This window comes from Tyto alba, unplaced genomic scaffold (assembly GCF_018691265.1).
Source record: "Tyto alba isolate M040663 unplaced genomic scaffold, T.alba_DEE_v4.0 Super-Scaffold_19, whole genome shotgun sequence".
Classification (NCBI taxonomy): domain Eukaryota; kingdom Metazoa; phylum Chordata; class Aves; order Strigiformes; family Tytonidae; genus Tyto; species Tyto alba.
Genome location: NW_024881281.1, coordinates 5120263 through 5145603, shown reverse-complemented (window position 1 = coordinate 5145603; position 25341 = coordinate 5120263). Strand labels below are relative to the sequence as shown.

Genomic DNA, 25341 nt, shown 5'->3' with positions numbered 1-25341 from the left:
AATCAGGGAAACATCCTGGCGTGTGGCAATCTGTGAGGCTGCTCACTTGCGCACTGTTTGAAGATGTTGATTTATCTCACTTTTACTGTTTTTTGTGGGGATCTTTTCCAAGGCACATGAATGAGTGTATCTTTATAAATATGCTATTTAGTGAGCAATTATGATCCTATTTCTATAAATGGAAAAACTAAGGCATAGAAACATTATATGGCTGAGGTAGCATAATAAATCTGTGCTGAGCTGAGGGTAGAATCCCAAGCCAGTGCATTGACTGCAATATCATCCCTCTGTGCTTTGAGGGGACAGGGAACCTGCCAGTCTGTGTGCATGTACCAGTCGGGATTACCACGTAACCACATGTGTGTCTGCCATTCCAAAAAACATGATTGCTCCTTCTCTTTCCTGTAGATGTATCTACCCTCTATGCTACAGAAAAATGTAATGACAGGTAATTATCAGGCAAACCATTTGTAATTATTCTTAATTTCTTTAGCAATTACACAGCTCTTGCTCTATTGAAAATGAAACCTTCTTTTCTTCCTTCGTGCGGGTTGGCAAAACATGAAGTGTTAACCGTATGTGTCACTCGCTTTGTGCTGTATTTATGGGGACAGTAGTTCAAAGAAGCTGTATTAATGAGCAGTAGCTACCTTGAAATGGTTCTAAAACATTTTGTTCTTAACATGCAATATACTGAACAGAAATTAAACTCATCCATTCATGGCAGAGTCATATTGGGGAAAGCCCATAGTGACCTAGTTCTTTGCAATTATAACATGGTTGCAACTTCAAAAAGTTTGGTATCAATGCATCGTTTTTACCCTTCCCGAATCTCTCCTTTGACTTACCCCTCCAGAAGGTGGATGTTAGCACTATGAAAACTGGCATACTTTCCCTGCTTGCCATACGTTGAAGTAATGAGGGAATTACCACTTATAAAAATGCATTCTCCAAGTTCTATAGTGTGGAATAACTTCCTAGGTGTGGTTTTGATGTGACTTGGTAAAATTTGGACTTTATTGCATCACCTCTGTGTAGGCATGCTTGCCACCATGTGCTTTCATGTATGCTATCCCGGTATGAGAACATGCAGCCCCTGCCTGTCTCCCTACAAATGCACGTTGCCACCCTGCCCCCCCTTCTGATTAAGTTTTTTCCTTGTGTGCATCCATCAGTAATGTGATGAACATGATTCAGAATTGCCACATTTAAGTCTACATCTCTGCCCTGGAGTTAGCGAAAGATTGTATCAGTCCTTCATCCTATCAACCTTACCAAGACAGCTCATCTGCTTAAACCAGAGAAGCATGGTGGACTATTTACTGATAGCCAGCATACAGTTGTGCTTCACAGCTTTTGCAGGTATCACACCACCCAGCTGGTAGTTGCCACTGTCCTTCTGGAGTGCTAATGAGCAGAAAATTACAGATAGGTTGGGATTTTTGTTTCTTTATCCCCATGTTGTTTATAAGATCAGGATCAGAGCATAGTTTCTCTTCAGAGATGTGTAATGATGACTGGTTAGGTAATCAATGTGAGGGAGGAGGAGGAGGAGATTGAATATCCATGTACAAACAGCGTAATTTAAATTACAGGAGGAGCATGTTCCCAGACATTTCAAAGTACAGCTTTGGGTTGATTTTTAAGCATCAGTCACTGTGCTGGATGACAGTTCTGGGTATTTTATTTAGAGAAGTAGCAAAGTTATCTGTAATTTCGTGTCTTATAAATGGCCAGTAATATGGAACAAGGACAAGAGAAATACAGGTAGATAAATCCTTTGTCCATAGGCATACATGAGGATATTGTTGTAATGTCTGCATTTTTTTCATGGGATCTAACTAAGAATAAAAGATTCACAAATCCACAACTCCAGGGAGAATTTCTGTGGAGGAGGGTGGGAAGAAGGTTTTGCATTTCTCTCATCTGTCCATATCTGGAAAAGTCATCAATGGCTGCTATGGTTCCTGTAGGAAGAGGATTTTATTTTAAGCAATATTGAAACATGCAGTTTTGCAGTTGCTGACCTGAACTCTGGCAGTCTTGCTGGGATGGTTTCAGAAGCTGAGTTGATGGCCAGAAATCTGTCATTTGTAGCTGACTGGAATTGTCCTCCCCTAGACCATTTCTGGTGTAGTTTAGACATCCTTGTAACCATTCAGTGTATTTATGTGCTTGTTAATATATATCCATTTTAGAGAATTATTGAAAACACAGAGTAAAGAAATAAGCAAGAAATGCCTTATCACAAAAATGTGAGATTGTCTCTTACGACTGTAACCACAGATAAATAACTTTGTCTTTGGGAGATCCAAGGGAGTTTCCACTGTTTATGTGGTTCCATCTGATAACAGAAGGAAAGGAAAAGGAACTGGATCTCTGGGAGTTTATTATACTATAGAGGAAGGGGAGCCATGTACCCTATAAAGAAAATTAAAACAACCAAACCAAAGCAAACTAAAACTCAAAAGAGTCATTTTCATACAAGGATACAAACTTCAGACAACCTTAGCATGATGAAGGTTTTGAAGATCTGACTCTTAACCATCAGTGGCTCTGATATAGTTTAAAACCTAGGACTGGTATTTTGTTTTGTATTTTCCCTATGATTAGTTGGGTGACCCCAGACATGTATGTGTCTTAATTTCTGTGTATTTGTTTTACATCTAAAATTCATCAACACTTTTAACTCATTGCAAAACTAGCTGTATGTACATTCTTCTCCACTCCTGAAAGTTAAAAACAAAACACAAAAACTAAAACCACCTTTGCTTGAGGCATACATAAGACCAGCAAAATTTGCCTTGCTGTAACATGCAGTCTGGACATGAAAATTTCCAAATGATGTCTTATTTCCTGGTTCTTTACCAGCAAAACATGAAAATTCAGATGCAAATGAGATTGGAAAGCGAGTCTGCTGAGGTAGACCAGAGGAAACTCCTGATCAATGTTTGGGGTCAGGTTTATAATTGATCTTCTTTCTTTGGCCAGCAAAAGCAAGATGAGCCTTAGAGATGAGGTTTTGGGAAACAGGCATACCTTGTCTGTTCCTTTGAGTTGTGTTTGGGTGGAAGAAGGTGGGCTGGCTTGTGTGTGGGTTTTTTTTTTTTTTTAAATTATTATTATTTACTTTGTGGGCTTTTTAATCCAACTCTAATGAAAGCTTAACTTTGTACCAGCAAGGGTCTCCACTTGAAGGGGTAATGGAGGAAGGTTGTACTGAGAGAGCCTCAAAGACACCAAAAACAAGCTAACAGGAACTCAAGAAAGATTTTTATCTGTGCTATCTATCTTCAAGTTACCAGTTACTGTATTGAACTATCAACTTCCCTGGTTTGTGACCCTGGCTTGATGCCTGATATCAGCTAAGAAATCAAGATGACTCATATGGAAGCATCTGTCAAGCCTAAAAATTGTTGTTTGAAGTGAATTGATGTGAAAGGCAGAAAAGAATTATGTTTTAGCCCAGCTGGCTATCCTGCCATATAACTTCCTACACACCAGTAAAAAATGCTTTACAGTTTACTGAACTTGTTGGATATTTCTGTGTTCTAGTTGATAGTTTGTCTGAAAATAGCAGAGATTGATTATCTTGGAAGGAAAATAGTATAAGCATGATGCAGATTTTACATGCTTGGAAAAAAACCAAAACAAAACCTCAAAACAAAACCAAAAAACCCACCCAGAAAATTGTGCTTTGACTTCACCAGAATGTGTAATAAAGGTTCTGGAATAGTCTGACCTTTTGATGTAATAAAAAGTAACTGAATTACAGGAAAATGGTAGTGGGGACTGTGAGGTTTAACCCACCAAAGTCACAGACTTCTGTCCTTTGAGAGGCCTATCTGCAAAGTCGGTACTTCTGACCTCCTTTTCAGAAATGCTGGGCATTCACAGGTCTCAATGAACATGCTTTCTGGTACATTACTCTCTAGATCTAGTAATGAGTTTTCATAATTCTTTTTCAATCATTTTCCCAAAGCAACTTGAATGACTCTGCTTTAATTTACATGTCATGTCAAGTGAGTAGCATTACACACAGATGAGCACCAAAACCAAGACTGTGTAAAGTAAGTGGGGTACAGATAATTTGTATTTCTAGCCCTCCATCAGGGATTCTCCTATGTAACTTAATTTCTGCATATATGCTAGTGATTTTTATTTACTTAATAGTGTAACTGCTAGGTTTCTTGACTGTGAAAGAATATTGTTTGTCATCACTAAAATCAACCTCTATTCCTTTTAGTTATTCAGAGTAAAATAGCCTTTAATATTTTGCAGAATGTGTTACCTAGATGTTTGTTCTAGAGGACTGGTGAATTATTCCTTTGATGGATAGTCAAGCCTTAAGATTCAAGAGACCTAGTGTTGTTTCTGATAATACTGACTGCCTGTGAGAGTCAGGAAAAAGTCTTAATCCAGTTTTTCTAGCCATAAAATGGGAATAATTCTAGGCTGATTCTAAAGACTTTTATTAATAAATATGTGGACTGACTAATAAAGAAATGTCTAGGTTCTCAACCTTTAATGAAACAGTAAAATTTCAAGTAAAATTGACTGTCTTTCCACTGTAAAACTGCTGCCAACTGTTGAAATAGTCCAGATGAAAATTTTCGAAATGTCCTGTAAAAATACCAGTGAGAGAAGATGAACTATACAGCATGGCCTGAATTTTTAAAAACTCCAATGCTTGCAGGGAATTAGGAGGACTACTGAGAGAAGCAGCTCTGTCAGGACCAGCTTTACATTTTGATAAGCAATTCGATTATTTCATTTGCAGCATCTGTTTCAGAGGAGAGGGGTATTGAGACACCAGCACTTTTGAGTGTAAAAGATTTTAAAAAATGAACAAAAAAACCCCTGCAGTTTGGAAGTGGCTGGCAATAAAACTGATTTTGCAGCTCTGAAGCAACATATAGTTGGCATGAACCCTAATTTATTTCAACATGGAGCTGCTTCTTATCTTCAGTTTCTACATGTTTTCATAGCAGAGCATACTACAGGGATTTAATTATGGCCTGCTAGTGACCTGCTCTGGCTGATGCCAAAGAAAGACTTTGAATCTCAGGATGGTGGCATTCTGTTTGCTTCCTAAGGAAAGTTCCCTGTGAAATGTGAAGAAAGAAATGAAAAATAAAATCATAGAGCTCCAGATGTTGCTTAAAGTGAATCATCTTTCAGGAGAGTGAGCAGAAGCACGTCTCATCTGAAACGTATTGAGGCATAATGGGCATAAAACTAGAGATTTTTGTCATTGTATTTGCAAAAGCAGCTTAGTTGCATCTCTTGTGGAAAGCTGCTTCTTTTTGAGATTACTCTATGGGTAGCCCATATATGTTCTTATATGTATATGTGTGTATATATATATATATATATACTACCTCTGTCCTGACTTGTGAAAGGGACAATATTCCAAGATGCTTTCAGATATGGTAAGTTAGTGATGATCCCATTCCCAAGCTTTCATTCAAGAATAGTTTATGGCCGTGCTTGGTTACTTTCACAGTAATTCTGCTGGCTCAGAAGGATGGTCTCTGCAAGCTGCTGTTGCCAACCTTGCCCTGAAAAGCACACTGAGGAAGCAGAGGCTGTTTAGTCATTGCACTGCTCTGACAAGCTGCTGACAAGTGTAAGATTTGGAATAGAAGGGCAAATTCTGGTGTCTCCTAACCTGAGCGTCTTTAGAAATGCTTTTTTTGTCTGTCTTGATTTAAAAATTATGCTGGCTTTTAATTGTTCATCTATAAAAAAACGGTGTGTTGAAGACAAGTAGATAACAGTCCTATATGATGTTTTTAAGACAATCTATTACAAGCTGTCCCTATATGTGCTGTTCCTACACCAGGATTAGATAAACCTCTTTGCTAATGTTAGGTTTCCTGAATGCTAACAGGCTGCAGCCGTTTTAGACATCCAAGATTGTATTTTGCTTGAAAGTTCACTGCTACCTACCTAACTCAGTCCATGAGCTGTTTTCATGATACTGAATTTATGGGTTTCTCATTGTCCCAGCTGCTCACAACTTCTATGAAGCTTGTTTGTTTGTTTTCCTGTAATGCAATAAACGTAATTTGGAGGAGAGGAAAAGCTGATGTGACTGAGAAGGGATTTTCTGCTTTCATCAAAGAACAGCAGGACTTCTCTTATTTTCCACTCCCCCTCTTTTTTTTTGGAAGTAGTTTTATTTAGTACTTCTGAAGCAGTATTTCTAATAAGTCAAATGTGTATCACTACCTAGGAATGAAAGCAGCTTGATGTGTGCAATTTGGCTTTATTCTTTGAAGTACATATAAAGCTTGTGGAAGGCACTGGAATCCAACTTCAGAGCTTGAAATCTGTATCTACAAGGCAGTCAGATTAGCCAAATAGAGATGAGATTACCTCCCTTTTACCTTTTTTCTATATTACCTCAATTTCTTACAAATGCTGATTCCCATATAAATACATGGAAAACTAATAAACACTAATAAATCCAGATACCAAGTTTAGTTTCATCTATTTAGTGCTGTAAAATATTATTAAATCCACATAGCACATAATTCAGCCATTACTACATGCAAAAGCCAGTTCGCCTCTAGCTACTGGTTTAGGGTTTTTTGGGGTGTTTGGTTGTTTTTCATAAGTACTTATTCCTTTTACTTCTAACATCATGGTCTAATGAACATATCACTCCACTGCAACTTTAAAATGCCATGGATGTCTCAAAATTGCATTATTTTGTATATCAGGAAAGCATCTGTACAGCTTAAGTCAGGAAAGTATGAGACAGTTATGAAGAAATCCAGAGGGTATAATAAAGTAAAATGCATGTGCAACCACTGGATCTACAAAAACAACAAAATCTGCATAATCTGGAGATCTAATCAGGATTTGCCTGTGTAGTTCCTTATTCACCCATATAAATACAGTGAATGGTATACCCATTAAAAAATAGTTTGTTTAATAATGTAAAGCACCAAAGCTTACTAAGGTAGATCATGAACTGCAGGAATGCTAAACACCATTATCTATTGTAATATAGTTTACATATCTGTCAGTGCTTTAAAAGATGAGCCAAGTGATCAGCATGATTATCAACAAAGACTACTCTGCTTTCTTCCCTAATGAGTTCAGTTGATGGCCCCACACTGTATGCGTTAAGAATTTTAATGCAGTAATGACTATACTTAGTAATAATAACTACTTACTCTTTTATTTCTCTATTGAGGACCTGACAGGTTAGACCTGTGGAGAAAGTAGACAGCCTTCCCTGCAAGAGGCACCAAGGGTAAATAGAGGAAATGTCATGTGCTAGCTTTGTTCTCTGTAAGACAGCAGCAGAGCACTTGACATTCCCTTCTCTGTGCAGCAAAACACACCTTAAATAGACCATGGTGGCACCTGGAAGGTGCTGTCAGTGTCAAATACGACTTGGCCCCAAACAGATTTGTTTCCCATGAGTTCAGTGAGTGTTCTTATTTGTGAATGTAAAATACAGTATAAAGCAAATAATGAGAGATAAAATGTGGCCTAAGCTATTCTACTGGACTCAGCCAGGAATAAATTGTTTCAGCATCTCTGTTGAAGGGTTGTTGTCCAAGTTCATGGTGTTCCAGCTAGACTCCCGAATGATAAACAGCATGTGCTTACTGCAAGCGCATTCGCATTCCCCTAGCTGAGGCACCAGGCTGATCTCTTCGTACATCTTTTGGTTACCTGTTTAATATCCAAGAAGCAAGTTAGCCTCTGCCTGCACAAGACTGATATGCAGCTACATCCCGTGTCTATTCTAGAAAATGAAGCTGAAGAGGAAAAATGTTGCTTATACTGAAGTGTGGAAGGGGAGTAGGTATCAAGCAATTTCCCTTCCCTCCTACTACCAACTCAACAGGTTTGTGGGAGTTCAAAAAAAAAAAAATATATATAACCCCACTAATTATTTTTTTCTGCTCCTGGTTTGGTTTGGGCAATGGCTAGTGAAAACGTATGGTTTTAGATCTACAAGAGTTGAGCTATCTATTCAGTTGGTAGCTGCCTATCTACTGAGAGAAACAGGCTAGTTTTTCTTGCTGGCAGATTGAATTTGTCCAGATATATCCCCAAAAAAATGAATTTGTGACTATTTGCTGATTTCTGTCAGGATTTCTCTCTTGCATAAGCTTATCTCTGAGGAAGAGTGGATCTGGATTTTTGTTTGCCCAGAAGTTGATATTTTTTTACCATGTTGTGTAAATCTTGCTATTGTGAAACATCTCTTTATCACTGTGGCAACATCAACTGCTTCTCTGGAAGATGCTGATAAGTTAGATATCATATTTTCTGTACAACTGAGGAAACTTGCTTCTCGTGTGACTTTTTAAAAGTGGGTATTATTTCAGTTGAAGATGCTGGATCTAACAGTAAGAGAAGTAGCTTTCTTTTTATCCCAAGGTTGTTTTCAATTGTTGTGGACTTCAGTGTTCTCAAGTTACTCTTTTGCTGTACTTCAGCATTCGCAAGTGTTCTGATGTGGCTGATAGAAGTCTCTGACTTAAACAGTTCCAACAAAAGTCAGTGTTCCTTCTGTGGTGTTTCATGTTACCTCTTAGTATGAAAAAATCTGAGTGGATGCAGCCTGCTCTGAGGGATTCTCTAGGCTGTTTTGCTGTGTGTAAGAGAGGAAATAAAGTTTAGCACAGCCTTTTCAGTCCCTAAAACTGCTCTCTTTCAGATGATATAAAGACAGTTTATATTTTTTGTGTATGTAAACGTATATATTTTTTTTTTTTTTTAGAGTCTGTAGACTGAGTTTTTTGGGAAGAAAATGAAGAGTACTGCCAGGCCTTGGAGTGCAGTGGCAAAGCAAGGGAGTCATGCGGTTGACAGGGGAAAACCACTTTCTACCACCTCAACAGGAATGAAGACATCCAAGTCCTCAACTTCACTTGCCTTTGAATCTCGGCTCAGCAAGGTACTTACCAGCAGGGACTGTGCGATCATTATTAACCTTGTTCCAGGTTAAAGCTTTGATTTAGTCCTGGAATGTTACTACACCCTGAGACTTAGAGTGGGCTTGACTACTGTATTAAGCATAAGGAGATTGTAATTGTGTCGTATGTTAGACTGATGCACATTTCTGAAAATATTTTGCATGTGATGGGGGAGACACTGTACCTGTGCAAGGTATGAGTGGGTTCTTTTACACTGTCTGTGTGTGAGGGAACTGCCTTAACTCTGTAGACAGAGAAAAATAAATGGCAAATTCTTAGTTCAACTGATTGTTATACATGTGAAGAAATTGAAAGAGATTTATTAATGGACTTCCAGAATTCCTAAAAAATCTGTGCTTATCTTCCTTCAAGGCAAAATATATTAACAAAAGGCATTACTTGCAAGGGAGCACATTTTATGAATCCTATCTTTCTATATAGATATATTTCAAAAATAGCAGAAGCTTCTGTCGAAGTAGTGTTTTTAAGAAAATGGAGTCACAGCTGAAATGCTGCTGCACCTGTACCCTTCCGGTCATCAAACAAAAATAACCTTGTCATCCAAATACAGACCAAGATACCAGTGATGAAAATAGACCGTGGGTTTCCTGGTTATAACAGTTTCCAAAAAGCTAAGTAAACAATACATAACATGCATTTTATTCAGAGATCTAAACTTCATCAATTGCCACAGTTTCTCAAGTGAAGAATTAATTTGCTTAACTTGCTCTGTAGATTTCTAGATGCTCTGAGCATCTTATTGATAGGATATTTCAGTCTAGTGCTCTGGGCAGGTTATGTTCGTCACTGAAGTATGTGCTGTATGGCTGAGGCAAGCATCTCTGAAGGAATGCTACCAAAGAGACTAATCAGAAAATCTGATAGGTTTAATTTGTGTATGATGTTAAATGTAGAGGGTTTTTTTCCTAATTGCAGCTAATATCTTCAAATTGTTGATTATCTGCAAATGTAAGATCATCAGAGTGGTTTCCTTGAAGAAATGGGGTAGAAAAAAAGCACCATAGTTGCAGCTGAAGAAGAGGGCACATTGAAGAAATTACTTTAGAGAGACTGCAGAAGTCTCTAAAGGTCAGAAAGTCAGCTTGTACCATTCTGTTCCTAAGAGTGAGCTGACAAAACCCCTGCCAGAAGGCAAAACGTTAGCTGTTTGGTATCCTGGAGCAGATCAACACTTCAGCTATTGAAGCTTATGTGCTCACAGGGTCCAGGAAACCACAGACTCTGAGTCAGAGGAAGAGATGAAAGGGAGAAGGAATTGGAGCTGAGAGACTTCATTTTGCTTAAAGATTTTACATTCAGGAACCACTAAATAGGGAGAGTGCTTGTTGTGTGCTCTCTTTTCTTTTAACACGAGCAGAGCAGCGGTTTTCAGCCTGTGGTTCATGGACCCCCTGGGTAATACTGGACAATTTCAAAGGAAGAGGGTTTTGATTTGTGAAAACAGTTTAGGTGTCCACAAACTGAAAAGGATAGAAAAAATACTGCTCTAGGGAGACTCCATTGCTTTGGTCTTTTAAAATGCTTAAAATATTTTTCCTGAAATTAATTAGTCTGCTATTAGAAGTGCACAGGCTGTTAAAGGCACACAAATGGGAAAGCAGCTGACCAAAGTTCTGAGGCAAATAGCCGCTTCTGTTTGTTGAAACTATGTAGTTTCAGTGTTTCTCCTTGCTTCTTAAGTTCATTGTGCTTGTATTGCATGGATTTCTTGAGTATGCATTTAGAGTAGACTTGCTTTACCAGAAATCCCCCTCCCAAAAAAGTCCACACAGCAACAATGGTCCCTTGCTTTCTCATGTCCAATAAGGCTTATTAAGTAAATTATAGTGATATCTGCTAATATGTTTTAAAAACCACATACTGTAAAAAAACCCTATAAAACAAATAGTTTACCTTCTTCCAAGCTTCAGATGTATCAGTCTTTGTAATTCTGCAGTTTATCTGTTCTGAAAACCAATGCATTTTTTTTTGCTGCAAATTATTTCCTTGGTGGTCACATAAACAAATTGCCTTCCTGTGAGCAGACTTTTCAGTTTCTTTTCTACTGAGTCCTGCACTCCCTAGTAAAACAGATAGTATTAGGTCCTGTCATGAGATCACTGGCCATCTTTCCTCACTGCTTTTTGACAAACAAGGATGGTACATAGCTGAAATCATATAATGTTTAAAATGAGGGATTTCCAATTGGTAATTGCATTAGATCTTGCACTGGCTGTTCTTGTATTTTATTGCAGCGGCCTGAGCTTCTCAGCTAAATGATTTTCAGATTTTGGCAGGGTCTCCAGCTTGTTCTTGGTTTATGTCAGGTAACCTAGTTTAGCAGGCCGCAGTCTGGTGACTCTTCCTTGTGAAACATGGGAAGGAACTGGCAGTTGCTTGCTATTGGAATAGCTCTGAAATCTCTTTAGATGATCTGAGGTCACCATTGGGGTAAATCTGTGTGATCCTCAGTGGAGACACAAGAACCAGCAGATCCTTTTAGGATCTTTTTTTGACAGATTAAGGGCCAGTTATTTGCTGCTTTGACCTACTTGGTGTGTGTCAGGCTCTGCAACTGGCACTTACCTGCACAGGCCCAAATACCTGACTAAAAGTAAATCAGTGAGGAAATGTGATGAATGCTGTTCAGAGCAAGATCTGAAAAGCTGGAGTTGCCAGTGGTCTTCTATAAACTATTTTCTCCCTGCCTTTCAGTTATTTGCTTATTTGAATGGTCTTTCCCATTTTCATTCTCACTATTGAAACCGTAGTGTCTCTTAACCATCTTCACAAATATCTAGAATGCAAAACAAATACAACAAATTAATAGAAAATTATTTAGTATGGCTATCAAAGCAATATTCCCACTGGGTCACTTTATGGAAAGGTTCCTTTTTTTCCCGGGAACCTTGCATTTCGAACTACTTGGTGGGGATACTCAAGGTCTTAAATCTTCTGGTTGTTCACCAAATCTCTGTATTGCAGCTGAAGAGGGCAAGCAGCGATGACACGCTGACAAAACCAGGGGTGGCAGCAGCTTCTGGAGTCTCTAGACTGAAGAAGACCATTACAACAGGAGCGATTTCTGAGCTTGCTGAGACTCGACTGAAGCCCAGCACAGGTAGATAAAAAGATTCTGGAAGATGGTCTAGTTTCTATGAACTCTGCTGTGAGAGTCACTTGGCTTACCAAGATCCTAGCTGAGCTTTCCTTATCCTCCCCCCGTAGCACAGCTATAACTTACCCGCTGTAATATTTAACATATAGGACGAGACATCCTTTGCCTTGCAGACTGGCCTTGCGTTGCATCCCATACCCCACCAGTCAGTGATCTACAGCTAAAAGGGAGAAGCGGGGGGGTTCCAGGAGCTGCCCGCGGGTGAGCCCGGCCCGGTCCCACCCCGAGCGGCCGCGCGGTGGCGCCGGCGGGCCCGGGGAGAGGGGGGGAGGCCCGAAGTGTGTGTGTGGGGGCACTGTTTCACAGCAATAAATCAGTTTGAAAGCTTGCTTTATTTCTTACACTTTCACTACGTATCAATAGCATTCTCTCTTCTCCCTCTACTGAATGCGCAGAGTGGTTACCCTGCTGTGCCTGGGACACGGCAGAGACGCGAGAACAAAGAGCCAGCCCTAGCATCTTCATGTGTAGCTTGTGCTCCTAAGCTACTGTGTGGCATGCTCTCTCCCTCAGCGTTAACCCCATCAGCTTGTTCCCGTTGGTTTCAGATCTAAGCCTGTTTCCAAAGGCATCGACACCATCTGCATACCAAGGGCTTCTGTGCAAACACTCTGCTTTCCCCCAGGAGCTCAGCAAACGCTTGCTTTTGTCTGCTCCCTGGTGGCATTTCCAAGGGAATGTGAGATCTTATTAAGTTTGACCATGACCTCCCTATTTGTCACAGCATCTGCAGGGTTTGGCAGTGCAACAGAACAATGTTAATAACCAGAAAGGGATTTCTGGAAAAATAAATAAATTTTCTTTTTTATACTTCCCCCCCACCCCTGAAAGAAAACGATGCATCTTGTAACAGCATAAATGCTTCACAGTAACCCAAAGACAGATGCTGGTTTGAGGTTAATCACTGTGTAAATCCTCAAATTTAATAGTGGCTAGTCATGTCCAAAGGCATTTGAGATTCACCAGCCAATAGAGAGGCATGATGCTGGCAAAAGATGTTTGGGAGGAGTAATGAGAGGAGAAGAAAACCTGTACGGATGATGCAGCATAGGATCCTGGGAATGCAGCCAGGGAAACAGCACAGCAGGGAGTCCAGAATGGAATACATATGTCAGATACAAAAATACTAGCACTGGAATAGAGAGCCCCCTTCTGCATGCTTGTATAATAACTGGGATTGGGGGAGGGTAAGATTTATGATGATGACTAATTTAAATAAAAAGGGTAACATGGTTTATGAAGGTTGAGTTACATCTGGGTATTGTTTTGCCAATTTAAATTACATCATTAGATCTGACCTCATATATTGCTTTGCATCAATATACTTAGAAGTATGAATGGGAATACTAGTGTTGGGCAAAAAGAGTCCAAGTGTGGAGCTGTGTATATTGTGTAGATAAACACTAACAATGTCTGTGCTACCTGTCTAAAATTCCTTTTAACCTAGAGAGAACTGTCCCAGGTCTTGCAGGGACTATCTACAGGTATGTATACAAAAAGACATGTATCTTACATATCTTAACTTTCACAGTGGTTCCATAGTCCAAAAAGGTGCTTAGTAATCTAGCTATATTCTGAGAATGTGTTGCTATCATGGCCACTGAAAGGTGCTAGGTATTAATGAGTAAGGTTACAAAGCTGAATGCTGCTTTGATAGTCACACTGTGAAAAAATACTAATAAGCATATTATAATACAGTATATTGTTGCTAAGAGGAATCAGATATGACAGAGGGCACAAAATGTTCCTGGGAACATTAAGTAGAAAAGAGAGAACATTGTTTCAGCTGCTATATTTTATTGAAATGGCATCCCAAATAGCCTCTGATTGTGATCAAGGCTACGCTGCAACGCTAACAACTGTGGAGCTAATCCAAGTAAGAATGCTCCTGTTGCTGGAAGTGCAGATGTTTCTGTACATAGCCAACTGTGTAAATCTTGAAATTTGGTTTTGAAACCACTTTCTTTGGCTTCTTTGCCTTCATCAGTTCTGTATTTTCCCTTCATGTCTTAACTGCAGACACCATGTCTTCCTACCCTCCACCCCCTTGTGTGTGCTTTCTAGGTTGGGCTTTCTTTGTCTGCTACTCTAATGAGAGATTTGATTATTTTCCTAAAATTATATTAGTTCCAGCTACGCTCTGGTGGTAGTCAGTATTATGGTATTGTGTAAGAGAAATTAAAAGAAACAGGGTATGGAAATGAAACAAACCTAAGGGTTTTTTTTTTTCTTTGGATATGACCGCCCAACATTTGTGTGTTGACCTTGAGCAATAGCACGTGTTCCAAATGCTGCAGATAATAAATAATTGACATAAAGATTGCTTGTTTAAACAGGCTTCTTTGTATGCTGCCCTTGGTGGAGTTCAAGTTATTCATTCTAGCCTTTTGCTGACATAACTACCCTGTCTGCCTTGTTGGAAGCTAACACAGTAAATCATAAGCAACTTAAAGGGAGATGAGGCCAATCTCATGTCTCCAGTTGTGGCAAGTGGAGTTGAGCAATGGAACTAGAGATGGATTGTGTCTGGAAGTTCTGTGCTGTGATGTTTGGCTTTGCAACTGCTTGACAGTTTTGAAATCCCAAATAATGGGAAATGACGTGCCGGGATAAACGAATGTCTTGGATTCAGCTTCCTTATCCACAGTGTTATGTCTTTCCATGTACTGTCCTGAAGTAGCAATTTGGTTTTATATTAAAACCAAACTTACAGAGCTCTTGCATTGCTTTTAATGTTTCAGTAGAAGAAGAAGAGCTGGAAAAATTGCAAACTAGGAGGAAGAGGTCACTAATCTTGAAAAATGATTATTTTAATGCATGCATTTGTAAAGCCATTCAATCTATGAAGCCATATAGTAAATAAATTACTTTTAAATGTTTAGAGAAATTTGTATCTTCATGAGAAACTAGGACTCTCTTATCCTCAAGGTTCAGTATTCTAGGAAATCAGTGATTTTTCAGATTCTGATCCTTCAAGGTTTGCAAGCCAAACAACCTTAAATAATGCAATTTCATAGAGAATTTCAAAGCCTCTTATGTGGTCATGTACATCTCAGGAAAAGCACTGCATGGTAGTACTGGTATGCAAATGGGAAATGTGAGGTTTAGACAGGTGAAATTTCTCAGTGGATCCTAGAAATCATTCCAAATGCTTGCTCTCAATTCTGTCACTCATTCCTTACAAACTCTTAATTCAAGCAGTTTCTGAAAATTTCCCTCAAGGCTGTCTAGCTTAATCACATTAGAAAAGAGATACAGCCAGGATGTGTGACTGGACTGGGTTGTGAGCACATAAACTGAAAGCATTCAGAATACTTCAGGCATCCCCATTTCTCACAAATATATTGATTTTTATGTCAAGCTTTGCCAGCTCCAATATGAAGTATCAGTTATCCTTGAAACGTATCAGATAGCTGTACTTTTTGCTCAGGCTTGCTTTATCAGCTTATTTCTTTATTCCTAAGTAAAGTATAAATCTATATAGACCTATTCAGTTTGCCTCAGAAACTGTCACTAACAATGCTATAATCACCTAACTTATAGAGATCCTGGGTATTTTACTGACAAGCTCAGGATCTCTCCGAAGTTCAAACCATGTTAGAAGACAGGTGTTACACCTTCTTGCAATGACAGTGGGATATGTTACATCTCTGGAGGCCAGAAGAAGCCAAGATGCCAGGAGGAATGTGAGGGATGGCCTACTGTGTCATCCTGTGCTCCATCAGAAATGGGCATTCATTTTTAAGCATAAAATGGTAAAATCAGTATTTGGCACACATTTTCAGCCAAAGCAGCAAAAGTGTGGTTTTTTCTGTGCGCACCTGCTGAGTTGATTAATGTTAATGGCTGGAGACAACACCAATACAGAAATATAGAGGAGGCAAACTCAAAGATATTAAGAGTTTCAGTTATCTCCTAGACATCTAGCATAGAGACTCTGAACTCTGCAGGTTACCTGGATAAAAGCTACCAATCCCAGAATGGAATATTGCCAGTATTAGAAATGAAGCTGTACAAAGCATGCTGTTTTAATAAGCCAAATAAATTAAGTAGTAAAATAAATAGCAAGAAATTTGGCATAATCCATAAAGGCTATAGAAGGATGTGAAGATTATATTCTGTTGTAGAACAGTTTGGTTTGAACAATGTTGAGCTCCAATAAGGAGGGCCTCCATTTTGATGAGTTCTTCAGTGAATTGTCACTCACATTCCTGCCCAATTGTCAGAGTTAATGTCCCAATGACTAAATATGATACCTGTATATCTTCAATGCCTTCCTAGATCTAGTAAACACATACCATTAGTCCATTTCTCCACCACTGTTTGTTTACCATGTAGTTTATGTTAAAAGAAAAATCTTGATTTTCCTCTAAAACAGTTATTTGTAATTTTTCTGTGTTGATAGTGATGATATTCAAGAAAGAGAGGCTTTAACTAAATGAGGCCAACAGGCCACTACCAGCGTTGGTGTTAATGCTGGGAAAGCATGAGTGTTACTTGTGAAAACAGTTGATTTTAGAGGGGAGACTGATGTATGGTTTTGTTGCACATTTCGCTCATTAGGTATTCTTGTTTCCCATCAAAATTGAAAATGTGGCAGACTACAGATTTCAGAGCTTCCTGCACATTTATAGAATTGTCATTTCAAGATTCCTCTGAGAGTAATACATGGACTCTACCATATTTATTATCTTCTTTATGTTAACTTCTCTGCTTTGTCACTTTCTGATGTGGGGTAACCATTTAGGTTAATATGAAGCTAATACAGACCAGAAGTCTTATCGACATGGTCAGAAAATTCAAGAAAAGTTTTGGGGTTTGTTTGTGTTGTTGTTTTGTTTTGTTTTTTTTTTTTTTTTTAAATAAAAGCTTTCCTTAAAAAAAAAAAAACTTAAAAAAAATCTAGTTGATGGCCTAGTTCTTCATAAGATGCTAATGCACCCCAATTAGAACAGGAAAAAGGAAAGTGATTTCTTTTGAAGGACAGCTCTCTGACCTTGGGGCCCTTTTACTTTCCCATACATCAGTTTTTGACAGGGCCTGGTTTTTGTGATCTGTCACATCAAAGGACTATAGGTTTGTAGAAAGGTTGCTGCACTTTGCATTCAGTCTTGTTACTGTCTCATTTTTCTTGTGAAAGATAGAGACAAGTGTGAGAGACACTAATGAGATTGGTACGTTCTGTTCCACAAGACTTCACTAGAAACCAAATGACTGATCTCATCTGGGGTTTTCCAGGAACAATAAATGTGCTTTAAAAGTTCATCTGGAAAGCTAGTTGTGTTTTGCTACCATTTGCAGGTACGAGACACAGGTCTCGCATAATTATTCTTTCTTATCAAGAAAAAGTGATTCTAGTTCCAGAACTGATATAAAAAGGAAAGACTCAAAAAAACAAACAAAAAAACAAACAAACAAAAAAAAACCCCAAAAACAAACAAACAAAAAAAAACCAAACAGCAACAACAAAAAAACAAAACAAAACAAAAAAAAAACAACAAAAAACTGCTTTGTCAAGATGTCATTCAAACAGGCCATGTGTACTGCAGGAATATAACATGCAAAACAATGCAGAAATATATGTCTATATTTACATCTATAGCTCTACATGTAGCTAGATATGCATATTGACATCTACACACACTTAGAAACATCTGCAGAGTTATTTGTAACATATTGGTGCAAATGTGAATCTGTGCCTTAAACTCTCTGACTTTACTTAGCAGAATACTTCCTCTCTCTGTGATTTACCCAGGTATCGAGTAAGCAGGCTAAGTTTCAGCAGTATTTTAGATTTCACCCACTAGCCTCTAAAGTGAAGGCTCAAGAATTGAGGTGCATCAGATTTGGCATTTTGGATTCAGTGTATTGCAGCTACTTGTCAAGTTGCTCTTATTTCTTTTTACCATGATTTTTTTTTTCTTGTGATAGCCTGCATACTCACGAGTATGTTCATTCTGATGCCTTTGCTGAAAAAGTTCATGTATGATGTTTGTTGCCGTGTTAAACTTTCATGTTCTTCTAGTCTCTGCACTTTCTTTCTGTAACCCATAGACAGTTTGACATCTTTGAAAAACTTGCAACAGGCATTGCTTCACATGACTATCCTTGAGGATTCTTTTTCCCTTTGAGAAATACGTTATTCTGCTAGGATATTTTAATCAGAAAAGGAGCTTATTCCAGTAGGGCACAAGTTGCTCAGTAGTTCTTTAATGAAAAAATAGCAGCTGTCTTATCGTTAAACTCTGATATCTGTTGGCTCAAGATCTTAGTCCCATGATTTCTTGAACTAAGGAGATCTATCGATGGATGCTCTCTTTTTGTTCTGAAGGTGACATATGAAGGTTGACTGACACAATTATTCTTTTGTTCTGTTGATGGCTGTATTGTATGAACCTTCTTCCATAACTGGGAATGGAGTGAGAGCAATGCGTTTAGTGACGGTCTGTTGGGATTTTTGATACCTGATCCTGTTAAGGATAACAGTTTCTGAAAAGCATTCACAGGCTGTCTGCAGTCATCTTGCATTATTAAACAAGAATTAACTTCTGCTGACAATGCTGTCTGCAATATGTACCTTTTTCGGTTTTGTTGCTGTCCTAATCTACTGCACAATTTACATTTACTGCACTGAATCTGTATTAATATGTTCTAAGATTTTGTATGCAACTTTTAAAAAAAAAAAAAAAAAAATCTGTGAAATAGAGACCCCATTCTCTGTTGTATGTTCCACTGAGAATGACTTTGGCACATGTTTACTACCCTGGGACCTGAGCCAGTTAAGAGGATTCAGTGTGTGGTAGGGATACTGAAATGCTAAATCTTAAAGACTATAATGACTTGACTCATTAAATTGTTGAAAGTTAATTGGCTCAAGCCAATGTGTATAGGGGAGATCTGTTACAGCTGTAAGCAAACTGTGATGATCACAAAGGCCTTGCTAGGGATACCTCAACAGAAAGGGGAACATGCTTGGATGGTCCAGGAATAGTACAAATCTGTGATCTCTTTTGTTTTCATTTCTTTTCAGGATTCTTTAGTGAAGTTGTTCAGCAAAGTCAACCTTGTGTTAACTACCTGCCCTAGGTTAATTATCAACTTTCCATCAGCTGGTTTGAAGAGAAATGATCCTTAACACAAATTCTCCAGGCCTAAACGTATGACAGCCAGAATGCCTTGGCAGAGTGCCATTGTGTTTGCACTTAAAGAATGGGAGGGAGCAAAAGAAAGGAATGCAAGGCTGGCCTGATCTAACAAGTATGCATATCAGGAGAGGGCTTGGTGTTCCTTGTATAATTTTTTTGTCCGCTGTTTTCAGCAGCTTTTGGCTTACGTTATATTTTAATACTGTAAAGAAAGAGGGAAGGATTGACAGCTACATCTCAGATGGGTTCCTGGAAGGCTGTAGTTCTGTGCCATGAACTTAACTATGACCTCACCGATTACCCTCACAACAAAAATTTAGTTTTTAGCATGGTTAAAAATACATTTGCTCTTTCCTCTGGGTTTCAATGTAGATGTTATATTTCTAATCCTTTGGGGTCTACTACTGTGCCTGATACACACATCTCTGTAGATTTCTTTTCCCTGATACATATGTACTTAGTGCTCATAAAATCTTTGGCATTAATGGAAGAAGTAGAGCATGATTAATTTTTATACCTTTATTGCTGAGGAAGGGAAAATAACGTAAAATGTTCAGATAACAAATATTTGCCCAAAGATATAGCCATGTGTCTGCCATAATTTATTGCCTGGTCACTATGCCAGAAGTCATGCTTGCTGTTATTCCTTTTTCTTTTTCCTCACTTTGAGCTGAAGGCTTCATAAACAGTAGTATCTTATTCATGACTTCTGCTCAGGCTATATCTATATCTTAAAATTCATACCTTACCTTTCACTGTGGACTTGGGCTAGAAGTCTTTCACCTGACATCGTTCTCCCTATCACAGTGTTAGAATGTTCTGACTGATGTTTTGTGACACTGTCAAAAATAACAGATTGGTTATTCAGTCATGACTCTTCTGCAGTGCTCAGATTTCAGTTGTGTTTGCTCTGACTTGGTGATTACATTTTATAATTACTCCAGGCTTACATCCCATACTGTACAGGGACCCTGTTACGCTATTCCCTTTTGTGTTACAGAAATAGAAAGCAGGTGTTGAAATAATAAATGCTCAGTGTCAGGATTTATCAACCCAAGAGATTAACTTGACTAATGAAATCCCTCTGGTGAATCCTGTTGAAGAAAAGCAGAAGTCACTCTTTAGACTACAATAGAAGAAAATCTCTTTGTTTTGGAGATAGGTTTCAACAACAGTTAGAGGACATTTGTATCTGTACTTTTGAGAAGGGTAAGCTGAGTACCCATCCTAACAAAATACAAGACTTAAGAGATCATAAGATGACTTTTAGAGAAAGAATGCAGTATCAATGATCCTTTTTTATAGAACTTATATGGCTTATTCATTAAACAAATCGTTTTATACTTGGCATGTCATAAGATAGAAGTAGACAGGAGTTTTGTTTTCCAAATATAGACAGCTGTATGCAAACTTTTAGCTTCATCCCTAAAGTGTCAGAGCAAGAACAATGAAAAACTTGACTGACAACTAACTCACCCTGTTATACTGAAATATTAGCAAAATTCTGTTTCTATTGTATTGAATGATCTCCAGATTTTTTAATTTGAATTGATGGATTCACAACTAGCTAGATGGAAAATAAAACACAGATTAATCTGTTTTAAGCCTAGGACACATATGAGTTGTATGAATTTGTTTTTAACCCTCTTCTTGAAACAAAGATGTTAAGATGATGATTCTGTTAATTATGCATGTAATGGAAACTGATCACTGGAGTCATTCAGTTTTCTTGTTTCCCATGTACATCATGACTCCATTAGTGAGGAGCATCTTGATTTTTTTTTTTTTTTTTTTTTTCTTTGAAAGATCATCTGTTGGCCAGTCTCTGTGGGTAGGCCTGCCTAATGCAGCTGCTCTTGCAGTACAAGTCACAGTCAAAACTGTTGATGATAGAGATCATCATGACGATTGTATTTGTGGTTGCAGATTCTAGATGTAGTAGTGGCTATCAGGTATGGTGGTTGATTTTTTCAGTGCTTGCAAAAGGTTAGCATGAGGGGAATTTTGTCAATCACTATAATAGTTTTTTTAGAAATAATAAACCACCATGTCTTTACTTCAACAAAGAGAATTAGGTTTTAATAGTATTCAGTGTATCCTGTACCTTGTTTCTGTAATATAGGTGTGAACTTGTTGACGATTCTCAGCGCCAGTTGAGGCTAAGAAGATCTGGGGATGCTCAAGTTTACCCCAGAGGATATTGGAACAAATCTTATAGACAGGACTTTTCATAAAAGGCTTATGCTTATAGTCATGGTCAGATTTTCAGCGGAGGTCAGTCTCCATTTCAGTATCTTTTAGGTATCTAAGTTTTCAGAAGATGCTGAACATTTCTGAAATGTGGTCCCCTAATTCTTTTGACAGCTTAGTTATGCATCTGATTAAGGATGGCCCTTAAGTGTATCTCTACTCAACAGTATACTTAGATCTATGGGCAGGGTCCGTTTGCTCCATGGTAAGCATGACGTGTTGGGAATTGGGAGCAAAATGAGATTTGTCTTTGCTTTGGAGGCATTTAGCTGCTTTTGTCTTTGCTGAGGACCCTTCTGCCCTCCCCTCCCAGCTGCACTTCAGTATTTCCTTTCGGAATTTCCGAGTGTATGGCCTAGAAACAGCTCTCTGGCCATTCACCCCTCTGCAGCCACGGCTGCTTTGGGGCACTGAAGCTCTGCTCCAGTTTCCAAGCTAAGCTCTTGCTGTGGTGGAGCTTGGTTCCTGGCTTCAGCCGGGCTTTAAAATCAGAGCTTTTCTTTGAAGCGCCTGCAGTTTGCGTTTGCTGCCCCTGGGTGGCTTACCCTGCTCGTTGAGTCACTCCCTCTTTCTCTGCGAGCTCGCTCGCTCTTTCTCTGCCTCTTTCTCCCCCTCCTTTTTATTCCAGCAGTCAGGCAGCTAATTAACTGCACAGGCCGGCCTTCAGTGCATAATATTGTAATGAGTTAGGAGGGAGAGCCACAGCTGCTTCAGCATGAGCAGCAGGCTCTGTTCCTGGTGCCAGGAACTAGGAAGGAGCTGACTTCTTTTTCCCTTTTTAAGTTGACTGAAGCGTAGACGTTAAAAGCAGATAGGGGCAGGTCCGCCTCTGACACCGAGCATGAGCGGGGCGCCGGGGTCCTAAAGGAGCTCGGGGAAGAGCCGGGGGAGTGACCGAAGATGGGCAACCAGCCTGGGCGAGCGGAGGAGCACGACCAAGGTCTGTACGGACCGTGCGACATGCCGGGGCTGTGCCTGCGGCTCTGGGGGCTGTTACTGCAGGGGCTGGGGTCGTCTTCTCGGCGGGAGGGGGTTTGACCACGGTGTCCCACTGAGTGGAAGCAGAGCCTGTTGTCATAGCTAATGCTGATGGCTTCGAGCCTGCCAGAGAAATTACTGCTATTTACCTTGTGCCTTGTAAATGCTATTTGTTACTGCTCTGTACCTGAGATCACAGCACTGTCCTTAGAGAAGCTTTTCTGAAAGAAATCCTTTGCTGGTTGTAACAGAATGCCTATAAGGGAGGGACCTTGTTGCCCGACAGATATTATTTTACGTAGTCTGCATGATGCATGTAAAAAGTTACAAAGCTTATCAAGGGATGTACATACAACTTGTCAGGATCTGCAGCTTGGCTGTGTTAGCTTTCACCATTGTTCGTGGGTTTGAGGCCTGAAATTTTCCAGGCCTTAGAATTTAAAATGATGCCTTTGTGGAAGGTCTTCCCACCATTGTCCTTTCAGAAGTGTAGTGCTTTGCATGTTAATCAGTAGCAGATTTTATACAAAGACAAGAGCTAGTATCAGGTATATCTAATTACCCTTGTGCCAAATGTCTATACTATATACTAGGAAGGCTAGTAATTTGTTCCTGATGCCGTAGTACTGTTTTGGTTGCCTTTTGATTTATTTTGCTTGTTTCTCAAATACTGAATGAGGAAAAAACAGTAGGCCTGCTGATTTCTGCTGTTTATTTCTTAGTTTCTGTTTGAGTTTAGAACCCTCTACTGTACAGAAAACTGGAATTAGTTGTATTTTCTGGTACTTTGTTTCTTACTGTTACCACGGGAATTTCATTCACAAAATTTCATTAAAGTTGTTACTGCTTGATCAGGGTTTCTTTATAACTACAGATTAGATACGTAGCTATTGTTTTAAACGCAAATACATGTGTACCCGACCTCTAGTATTGTGAAGAAAAGCAAGAGGCAGACAACGCTGCATTGCTACTCTAGGATCTCTCACAATAGATCTGACAGTGAGTGCTGGAACAGCAGTTAGGTGTAGTGTGGAGAACTCTCTAGCAGTATGTTAATCAGCAGTCTAATGAAGAACACAAAAGCTGCCGGTATCCAGTCACCAGAAGAAATGCTGCCCTAAGGGAAAGTTAAACTTTAGGCTGGAAAGTATGGCTGCTTACATCCCCAGGCCCTGGAATCATTCCTCTGCCAGCTATACAACTCTTGCTAGAACTAAACACTTTACTGTCACTGAAGGAGGGATAACACTGCTAATAAACTAAGGGAGAGATGGCTAAAGGCATGGGCAGGTACACAACTAACTTCTGATCAGAGTTTGAGAAGATCGACTGTGATTTTCGCAGGGCCAATGGTGGGATTTGAGCAGTTTATTACTATTAGCATAGATGATAAATGAACATGCAGACCCCTGTGGGTTTTGAAAATCTTTCATCCTTTGTTTTGTCTTGTCATGTGATTTATTTTATTTTTTTATTGAAGGGAAAAGAGTTATGCTTCTGTTGTACCTAAACAGTTTTAAAACTATTCTCAGGTTTTAAATGTTGGCTGTACTAAGTTTTGTTTTAATGTTCTCACTGTTTGTCAGCTATGAATATGACTGAAAAACAGAGATCATTTTTTAATGAACTATGTGCTCAAAATTCTGTTTAATGATGAAAAAATTTCAGGAACATTTCTGCTGACAAAATAAATTCTGACAACATATTCCTTGTGTGTGAGAGCTCTGGCTTTGGAAGACGGAGGATAAATATAAAGACATTTAAAGCAGTTTGTGTTGATTCTTGACAAGTAGGATGCAAAAACTTGTTTTTTCAACTTAGAATGTGGTACATGGAAGTGTCTACGTTGGGCTTTTTCTGCTTGGATGAACTTAATTCAACTCTCATTGAGGAATACCTACATCTTGAGTAATTGTGGTCTTTTCGGAATAACCAAAATAAAACTCAGAAATGGGCCTCTTTATTGATCTAGTTTGTTCCAGCTTTAACTTCAAACAATCAAATCTTGACCTGGACACCAAAGTCTTTAAAAATCTGATACTAAGATATAGGTTATTACCTAGAGTAAAATACTTATCTTCATATACTTACGCGAGTATGATATACTTCAGCAAGTTTTCCTGTTGAGTGTCAATAGGAATAACAGGCCATGCAGATGCATAGCTTTTGGCTAACAAGCCTGAAGTTCTATGACAAAGATAGATTTTAGTTTCAAAACTAAATAAAATACAGGTACCAGAAGCAACACTTCCAGAGTCTGACAGTGCTTATGTAAGTGACCCTTATGTAAGTAACTCTACAGCTAACAATTAAGATTTGGGATATAAAGATACAGCTGTGATAACCCTAAGTTCTGGGTGGGCTGGTCAGTGCTGTCAATGAACAGGAAGGAAATCACTGCCCCCAAGCTGAGCAATTTGAAGCTAACAGGTTAATATAGGGGAATCGGAAAGAAATGTAGCTAGCTGAGGGAAGGGATTGTGGAGAAGTGAAGACAGAGAAAGGGAAGACATCCTACATTGCGTCTTTCTTGCAAAGTAATCCACTGCTGGCGTCTCATGGGTATGTTTGGAACAGAAGATTCACAAGACACTCGAACAGCTCAATATCATCTCTTTTTAAATTAATCTGCATGCTACTAGAATGTAAAAGTATCTAAACAGTTGAGGTTGGTTGTAATAATGTTAGATTCTACAGGCTCTTCCTGACTTCTAATTGAAAATTTATTTTAGACGAGTTTTGCGATAATTTGTAAGAATTTGTGGTGTGTGACCCAAGTCTACATCACTTGTTTGCCAAAACCTTCCTACTTGCAAAGTGGGTAAGTGGTTGCTTTCACTGC

The 25341-nt window shown here is 38.9% G+C and overlaps 1 protein-coding gene across 4 annotated transcripts in view; it reads left to right on the top strand.

Moving 5' to 3' along the window:
• The window catches only part of SPECC1 (sperm antigen with calponin homology and coiled-coil domains 1), a 98496-nt gene that overhangs the window by 13051 nt on the left and 60104 nt on the right, over positions 1–25341 (top strand). For 3 of the 4 annotated variants that reach the window (XM_033004733.2, XM_033004730.2, XM_033004735.2), the window contains exons 2-3: positions 8753–8929; positions 11934–12069. In XM_033004733.2, coding sequence (XP_032860624.2) covers positions 8783–8929; positions 11934–12069 — 283 coding nt within the window. In that variant the 5' untranslated portion in view covers positions 8753–8782. Of the gene's footprint in view, positions 1–8752; positions 8930–11933; positions 12070–22144; positions 22462–25341 lie in introns of those variants that run through there. The other variant, XM_033004734.2, reaches the window with a different exon arrangement.